Raw genomic sequence first — 9,157 nt, forward strand, 5'->3', positions numbered from 1 at the left:
AGGAGAGGGCTGCTGCACATTTACAGAAATGACTGGTTGATTGTTCATGGAAAATAGGTATTCAGATATTCTTTTTGTATACATTCGTTCCCAGATAACCAGTAATATCCATATAAATCAAGTATGGATCACTTGCTTTGTTCCTGTGATGTGATGCCTATGGTTCCTGGTTACAGAACATATTGTGGAAATGAACAGTCTAAAGTTAATGGTTAAGGATTGTGCCATGAATTTGCCATTTCTGCTCATGTTTGCGCTTCAAGCATTCTGTTGCTAACTTGATTGTTCTTTGCAAATTTCTCTCTTCTGCCCCAAGTGCATCAGACAGGAACCGTGTCCGCGGAGGTAGAGGGGGTGAAAGCCACACGAAATGATCTTTCTGGCCTCTCCGTGTCCAAAGGATTAAGCAAATCTGCGGAGAACTCAGACGCCAAGAGCTTTCCGGTGAGTATAAATGCACTTTCGCTTCACCGCACTTGCTTTCATATATACTCGTGGCCCCTACTTTATCCAAAGGGTTAAGCACTAATAGGTAGTATTAATTAAGGGGCAACTTTCTCAATAAAACATATTCTCGTAACCGATAGCGATCCACAAGCATTTGCAAACAGAGCAAAACGGCAACGGTAAAACTAAATTTCTATTGGACGGGGAAATTATTTTAGTATTTGGCGCGTGACAAGGCAGTGATGCTGACCTGTTAGCTAGAAGTAAGGATAATCTCAAATGAGCACATTTCATGCGCCCCCAAAATATACATTCTTTTTACGCATTTGTAGAACTGCTCAAACCCCCTATTTTGCACTTAGAAAAAGAAGTCTTGTGTACTCCCTCGTCTTATCTCTCTGTCTCTCTGTTCTCTCTCCTCAATGATCTTTTTGCTGGGAGTACTTGCCGTCGCAGCAGCGAGGCCAGAGGGCGCCCAATGAGAGATGAAGGACTGTTACAGTTACGGGGCAGTATAGTAGGAGACAGGACTCCTGACAGAGAAAGCCCCACCACATCCTTCCCCTATCTCCCCTCCCCTCTCATCGTTTCTCTCTCTAGCCTGTGAAATCTGAAAAGAGACACATGCTCGTAGGGCATGTTCAAAAGGACACAATATCTTCTTCGCGGTACAGTGGTAGGTGAAACTCCAAGGGCGATTCGATTTGACAGTGTGGGAGAAGACAGACAGGAGAGGAGGCAACATCTTATCATATGGTATGCTCCTCTTCTTTCTCCAATCTATCTGTAGTTTCCCTGTATACTTGAATACATCGTACTTCCTAGTTCCTACGTACATGCATAGCTCTCACTCCACTGGCCTACTGTTCACTTGTTGCAGAGTAGAGTTCTTCCACTCATTGCCATGCTGCAGCAGGGTGAAGGAGAGAGTTCTTGGGGGATGGCGAGTGATCGTGGTAGAGCTGTACCATTCGGCCAAGCTCTTGGATATGGAATCCAAGGCCATGCTCCTCCCCCTGCCAACTTCCTGTACTGCTCCTCCTCCGCTCTCTAGTCTATATCCCTCTGCTGTTTCTTCAACTACTAGTACGTGCGAAGACAACACACAAGCTAAAGTTGCTCCTTTTTGCATCTTCTAGTTTTCAACTCCGGCTCTTGCTTGCTATAAAATATAGGCCTCCTCTCCCCCCCCCCCCCCCTCCCTCCCATCACCTCTTTTTAACCACCTTTATAACCAACTCTTGTGCTATATATATCCAACTCTTGTGCTTATTGGGTTACACCTCTTCCCACGAACCAAATAGTTTCTTAATGCCTAAGGCCTGGATCCTGTGAGTGATTTCCTCTTACCCTCCATCTTTTTGGCTCTCATCCTTATCTATCCACCTCTCTAATCTTTCATGTTGCCTTTACATTCTTGAAAAAGCTTCACTAGTTTTTATCTGCTCTGTCATTTATTGCATATGCCTATCTATATACCACCGTATCACTGGCTCTAAATTCTGTGCGCCTGCTGCTTTGTGATCCAGGAGGGAGTTGCAACCTGCAGCCGCTGCTTACTTTGGCGAGTTGGAGGAGGCCCTTATCCATGGCACCTGCGCGGCCGGTGTCGATCCTGTCATGATTGAAAGTGATGCCCACACCAAGTGTAAGAGACTATAACTGCCTTTCCTATCGATCTCTTCTCTCCCTTTCTCCGAACCTTAACCGCCTGCATGAGAGAAAGGCTTGTGTCTTTGCTCCCCTCTCCCTCCCCACAGCACACGGCATAGATAGACAGGCACACCACGCCCTGGCTTTTGCCTTGCCAAACACAGCCATGAGCCCTAACCACATGTAATTTGGGCAAGGTGCAGCAACAGCAAAAATGGTGTGATCCCGCGACCCCCCACGCCTCACCTCGCTCTCCTCTCTTTGCCTACATTTTCGCAACCTCTTGTGGGAGAGGGCGATTGACAAGGCCTTTAATTCCGTTTGTATGTATGCAGCAGCAGCAGTAGCAGCAGCGGCAGGATATCTTGCGGCTAGGCCCCCCACGTTGGAGATCTTCCCTTCTTGGCCAATGAGTCATCTACAGCAGCCATACAGTGTAAGCACTGCTTCTCTAGATCATTCGCAGGCTCCTACAGTTCCTTTCTGACCGCAGCAGCGGGGGAAAGTTGCTCTTGGTTAATTAACTGCTTGCATGCTAGCTCACTGTCTTCGTCTGCCTGCCGGCCTCCTCTTGTTTCTTGGATTAATTGCTTCACAGGGGAACTCGCAGTCAGTAGGGAGCACTGACTCCAGCTCAGCCCAGAACACAATGTCACAGGCCGAGTTGGTGTCCCCAGTGAGCATGAGGACCGACTCTGGGCAGCAGCAGCAGGACCAGCAGGAGGCGTTGATGGTGACCATTGATGATTACAACTACAGTCAAGGACTTGGGGCTGCACCAGCCACTGCACCAAGCTTTCAGCAACATGCAGGAGCCCAAGATAAGGTACGTAACAGTGTCAACGTTGATATATACAATACTTTGTCGTCTTCATCATGGTTTACGTTTTTGGACAAGTTCTTCGTTAAGCGTTTCAATGCATCCTCAAAGAGGTTTGCTTTCAGAAGCATAAACTTGGGTCTGTGCTTTGAGCCTGAGCGTCCTTTCAGTTCTAGATATGCCTTTTGAATAGAAAAACCGAGTTCATGGTGGTCGTTGGGTGGGCACTGGGAAAATGGCATATTTCTAGAACCGCTGGAGAGTAGGCAATATCATATGGTCAAGGCTGGTCCAAGACAAAAAAAAAAGAAGTCGACAAAAAGATGATTGGCGACATCATAGTGATCTTGTGTTCCTCCTTTTGATGGATAGAAGCAACATGATAACCACCTGAACTGTTCCTTGGAACATAAAACAACCACAATAGTAGTAGCACATTCTCTTTCAATAGTTCACAAAGATGAACTATTATAGACACTGCTACTGTTTTAAGAGAGAGACGTGCATGTAAAAAGCTCCTAGTGAATAGGTTATATTATAGGTGGGTAGCAACACCCAACAGGAATTTTAGCTCCAGGTATACTATAACTAGTTAACTACCTAGCATTGCACACTGTTCTAACTTCCAAGTCTACCACTCTGATGCAGAGAAAGCCTGGATCCACAAGAAAAGATGGCAAATTGGTAGATCCCAAGGTGAGATTCATTTAGTTTCAGTTTGTTGCTTGCATGGCCCTGCATTTCATTCTTGTGCCATACTCTTCTTACTTGCACCTCTATTATTTCTTAGACTGAAAGGCGATTGGCGCAGAACAGAGAGGCTGCGAGGAAGAGCAGGCTGAGAAAAAAGGTTCAAAACAATTACAATCAGTAAAAAAAATCACTGGATGAGAAAAAAACACATTCTCACGAAAACAGTTGCACTTATTTTGCAGGCTTATGTTCAGCAGTTAGAAACAGGTCGGATTAGGCTTCAGCAGATCGAGCAAGAGCTTCAGAGAGGGCGCTCACAGGTTCCAATTCTCCAGAACATCTAATAGCATTCACCACTATCGTTGCCATATGCTCTAACGCTTTAATAATATCGTTTCAGGGTCTGCTCACGGGAGGATGTAGCGCGCCCGGAGAGATGAGTTCCGGTAAGCATCTCATCCCTTGCAGCATTGCAAGCTTCACAACGTTACCACGTCAGGTTCAACAACTTCTTGATTTGCTATTACAGCCGCTGTAATGTTCGACATGGAGTATGCCCGATGGTTAGACGAAGACAACAAGTACATGGCGGAGATTCAGGGCGCTCTGCAGGCCCAGGTCCTGGACGCGGACCTCGGCACCATTGTCGAAGACTGCATGCGGCACCACGACGAGCTGTTCCACCTGAGGGCCATGCTCGCCAGGTCCGACGTCTTCCACCTCATGACCGGCATGTGGGCTACGCAGTCCGAGCGGTGCTTCCTCTGGATGGCCGGCTTCCGGCCTTCAGAAGTCCTCAAGGTCTAGCGCGAAGTTGCTACATGAATGCTCCGTAGTGCTTTTAATTTGTCTGATCTTTGTGTGATGATTAAGGCGATGTTATATGCTGAGTCTTCTTGCCTTCTTATTTTCATCAGATGCTGATACCTCAGCTTGATCCGTCGACGGAGCAGCAACTGCTGGGGATGTGCAACCTGCAGCAGTCATCGGAGCAAGCCGAGGAGGCGCTCGAGCAGGGGCTAAAGCAGCTGCACCAGTCACTGGCCGACGCGGTGGGCGCTGGCCCTCTCAATGACGGTGCAGATGTTGCCAACTATACCGGTCTCATGGCTCTAGCTCTTGACAGGCTAGACAACCTCGAGAGCTTTTATCGTCAGGTCAGTATTTTTCTCTTCGTTTGCAGTTCATGCACACTGCCGTCAAAATCCCATGTTCTTGCATCATTAATACACTCCTTTGATTTTCTGAACAATAATTCAACAGAGAAAACTAAAATAGTTGGAGCTGAAAACTGAATATGGGAAGTATATTTACCATTAAGCTGAATCACTTAATTTATTATTGTTGAAATGCTGGTCCTACAGAATGTTGTCTTACTTTTCGGATAAATAGAAGGTACTAATGATATATAAGATGTGGTTGTGTAGCATGGTCAACTTTGTTTGAGCAATTGGCTAGATCATGCAGATAAACATCATTAGCACTTTTGAGATTGCATAATTAGTCTCTTATAAACTAGTATATTGACTGATGTTTGTGGACCAATATTTTGATCAATTGGTTGAGTCCTAGAGAAGGTTCTTTATTTATCATTACGTATAAAACGAATGTCTTGAGAGACATAAACACCTATCACTTTCTTCATAAAGCCCAAGTAGGAATATCAGAATATGACGTTCACCTTCTTGCCTTGCATAAATTATTCCGTGTGTCCTACTCACATTTCTGACCACGTCTTGCATATCCACCCGGGCTCCACCTATTTTTGCTGGTTGTTCAACAGATGCACACATATATCTGGAACAGCTTGGATCATGCATGCCATATATGTTTGTTGCACTTGTTGTAAAATGTGCGAGGGTTCAGTCCATGAGTTGACAGTTGTAATCAAGAAAGAGACACAACGACCTAAACTTGAGCACTTAGAGATGAAGCAGAGGAGCCTTGAATTAAAGTAGGATCATGCTGCTCCACGAGATTAGTAGAAAAATAAGTGGTATTGTCTTTGTGTAGGTTCTCTTCTCTCCCCTTATCTGAATAAAAGGAGATCGAGACATCTAATTGCTCCACTGGAGATATTTAGGTTGTGGTTTGTGGATAAACTTTACTTTGGTGGAGTAGATATTTGGAGCAGTTTAGACATCCAAAGGCTTTAGAAAGAAACACGAAACTACCTTTATATTCTTAACCTGTGTTAAGATCCTACATAGCATAGATTGTAGATCATGGAGAGAAATTGCATCACACACCCTAGAGTTGTAGAATATGCAACCGGCAGGAAGCTTCCTACTAGCCCATGTCTCAAGCAGGAACATTGGCTTTGCATCTTTCGTTGTCATTTGATGCTGCCGCCACCAATCATTAATTGCATTCTGAAGTGTATTATCATGTAGATAGTGCAACAAACATTATATTTCCTGTCAGCCCGGTCGCCGGTTAACCCGTTTCACTGACCTAATATATCAACATGGCATTGCAAGTGAAGGCCGACAACCTGAGACAGCAAACCCTGCATCACATGCGACGGATCCTCACCACCAGGCAGACGGCTCGGTGCTTCGTCTCCCTCGGAGAGTACCATCGCCGCCTCCGCGCCCTCAGCTCCATCTGGGCTTCACGTCCTCGCGAGTAAGACAGACATGACGATCTCACTCATCAACAGTATAATACTCAGAATCACATCTCACGCTCGGCGTATACTCTTTCGATTGCAGGAATTTCATGATGCCGGAGAATGTCAGCTCTACAGCAACAGAATTCCAGGCCATTCACCATCAGTCGCAGCAAAACCAGTTCTCCGGCCTCTGAAGCATCGCACAAATTCCACCAAAAAAAAGAGACGCGAGGAGACTGTAGCATTGTTCTGTCACCGTTGTTAAGATATTGGGAAAGGGGAATATCATATCACTAGCTAGGGAAAAGGAGCAGAAAGTAGGCCGGCCAAGGGAAGAAATTAACTGGCTTGGCTCATCGCGTGTGTTGTGATGTTCTTATGGCTCTTGAACTGCACCAAGGGAGGGGTTAGCACCTTTGCAGGAAATTTGGTGCAAAGCGTAGAGGGATTAGGAAAAGGCAAGGGCCGGTGGGAGGGACGTGGACGTGGGTTACGTTGTATGATTATTATCAGTAGAGTAGGCCATTCCATTTGAGAAATGGGCGGAGGAATAAACAATTAATCTGATCTGAGCATTTGCCAAAACGACACGGCCAGATAAACCAGCCATTACCTAATTTGTCCCCTCAAAACAATAAACCATTACCTGATTTGCGATGTTGCAACCTTTTTTTCCCGATATTGAAACTTGCGCTGAGGCCAGGACAAAATTATCCGGGGATTATGGTTACGCCTGAAAAACGAGCTGCGCCTTTTCGGTGCTAGAAAACATTGCTTAATAAGAACCCTTGGCCGTGCATGCCAGCTTTGTGATGTGTCTGTATCAAGTGCAGCTACTGTTTAGTGTTTACACACTCGTTCGGCCCACCTGATGGATGTAGCTAGCGTGGTGCACCCGACGGATGGTGACCACCCACAAGGGCAGAACAAAGCTTAGGGGCCTAGGAGGCTAAGAACAGAACAACAAAGCTCACTCCCGGCATGGTCTTGATCCGCGGGGCCGACCCTCCCTCCCTCCCCCCACTCTCTCCCCCTCCCCCTCCCTCCCTCCCTCCCTCTCCTTTCTCTCACGGGCATGGTAGAGGTGGCGGCTCTGGATCCATTGGTGAAGGAGTGGTGGGGGACAAAGTGGTGAACAGAGCCGGGCACCTTGGCTGGTAGGGGGGGCCGTTACGAGAGGGAAGATTGTGCTATAGTCAAATTGGCCAGATTTGGAGCAAAATTCATTGATCTGTAGTCAAATGGTGTTGGTCGAGCTCTAGGTGAGCTGCCTCCCTCCCTCTATTAGCAAATCACTACTGGTGTTCAAGATTTTGTGTTTGCTGGAATTGGAGCAATTTTATTGTTAACTCAATCTTGTTGTGAACTGAATGCAGTTAACTGAATCTTGTCTCAACTGAACCTAGTTAGCTGAACCTAGTTGTTAACTGAAACTATTTCTTAATTGTGTTAACTGAATCTAGTTAATAGAAACTAGTTAACTGAACCTAGTTCTTAACTTAACCTATTTGTTAATTGAATCTAATTGTTTACTAAACTTAGTTAACTGAATCTTACTAATTTTCACTGGAATGTCATGTCCTAGTTGACTGAAATTTTGGATTTTCAATGGTTAATTACTATAGGATTAGTTAACTCACTGATTAATAGATGTAGTCGAATTATACTTATGCACTAAATGAAACTGACACTAAATGCCAGTGCTGAAATTTGCAGGGTGTTGTGCAGTGGTACATGAGTTAGAATTGGGTTGAGTGATGTAGTGGACAAGTTGACCACATAATGAGTGGAGTGAGTCAGTGTGCATGGGTTTAAGTGATTTGACTAATGTGAAGTTTCACTAGGTGTGCTCAATTTAATGTTCAAACTGAGTTCATTAAAGGCAGCAAGTGTACCTAACTAGGAGAGAACTTGCAATGTTCAGACTTGCAATGTTCAGGCTTTGTTAAATAAAACTATATATGCCACAAATACAAGATTTTTTTGTTTGATAACATTTTACCTTTTCATTGACACCTAGAGAACACCTATAGTTCTACACATTGAAACCTAGAGCACCAAAGTTTTAGATAGTGTGAGTAGCAATATTCAGATAGTGTGAGCAGCAATATTCAGGCAGTTTGAGCGCCAATATTCAGATAATATGAGCAGAGTCATTCTGATAGTGTGAGCACAAACATTTAGATAATATGAGCACAAACTACATTCAGATAATATGAGCACAAACATTTCAGATAATATGAGCACAGACAATCAAACGACAACATAGATAGATAGATAGGATATCATAAATAGGTTCAGATAGATATATCACACACAGTTCAAATTCCTCGGATGCAAGCACACAAGTAAGTTCAGAAACTAACTGAACTCATATATTGGTTAAGATCTTGCTGCAGAAATTATCAAGGATAGTTTTGCATCCGACTCACTCTTGCTCCAGCTTCAGAAGACGGAGAGATCGGCGAACTGACCCCATGATGCGGAGCAGCTTCTTCCTTTTGCCGCTTGTGTCTGTCTCCACCTCCATCTGTTGCTGCTCCATCTGGGGCACCTCGACCTAGACCTGCTGCTCCATATGTGGTGGCTCCATCTCCATCAGAGAAACGAGGGGCAACATTGGCACCACCCTGTCGAGCGCATAGTCCATGCAGAGTTAGCCGTTGTTCTGGTACATGTACCAGCTTGCCCTCTTGTATGGATAGGGGAATCCCTAGCGCCCAATCGCCCAGACCAGGTTCTCGATCAGTGGGCGGTGAAGGTCTAGCAATCGGGCGTATTCCTCATGGTTTACAGCCACCCTCACCCCGCGTGCATGATTCTTGAGGATTGCAACGCTGGCGTACTAGGTTCTTACCCCGCGCACGTAGGAGAGCTTGGTGTTGTCCGCGTCGAGGATCTCCTACAGCGCCTGGTCCTATGCGATGCCA

At 45.4% G+C, this 9,157-nt stretch overlaps 1 protein-coding gene across 5 annotated transcripts; it reads left to right on the forward strand.

The window, feature by feature from the left end:
- Positions 1-880: 880 nt before the first annotated feature.
- On the forward strand, positions 881-6,789 carry LOC123135024 (transcription factor TGAL5). 5 transcript variants are annotated; one of them, XM_044554163.1, is made up of 13 exons: positions 881-1,203; positions 1,328-1,476; positions 1,977-2,095; positions 2,439-2,536; positions 2,699-2,926; positions 3,569-3,616; positions 3,711-3,770; positions 3,856-3,933; positions 4,014-4,059; positions 4,143-4,414; positions 4,531-4,770; positions 6,099-6,241; positions 6,328-6,789. In XM_044554163.1, exons 1-13 carry the CDS (start codon positions 1,201-1,203, stop codon positions 6,419-6,421), a joined length of 1,578 nt encoding a protein of 525 aa, XP_044410098.1. In that variant the 5' UTR covers positions 881-1,200; the 3' UTR covers positions 6,422-6,789. The 5 variants fall into 5 exon arrangements, with proteins under 5 accessions (XP_044410098.1, XP_044410091.1, XP_044410102.1 ...); XM_044554156.1 differs by having other exon boundaries at positions 882-1,203; positions 2,436-2,536; XM_044554167.1 differs by lacking the exon at positions 881-1,203 and having other exon boundaries at positions 1,289-1,476; positions 2,436-2,536.
- Positions 6,790-9,157: the final 2,368 nt, after the last annotated feature.

This window comes from Triticum aestivum, chromosome 1B (assembly GCF_018294505.1).
Source record: "Triticum aestivum cultivar Chinese Spring chromosome 1B, IWGSC CS RefSeq v2.1, whole genome shotgun sequence".
NCBI classification, from domain to species: domain Eukaryota; kingdom Viridiplantae; phylum Streptophyta; class Magnoliopsida; order Poales; family Poaceae; genus Triticum; species Triticum aestivum.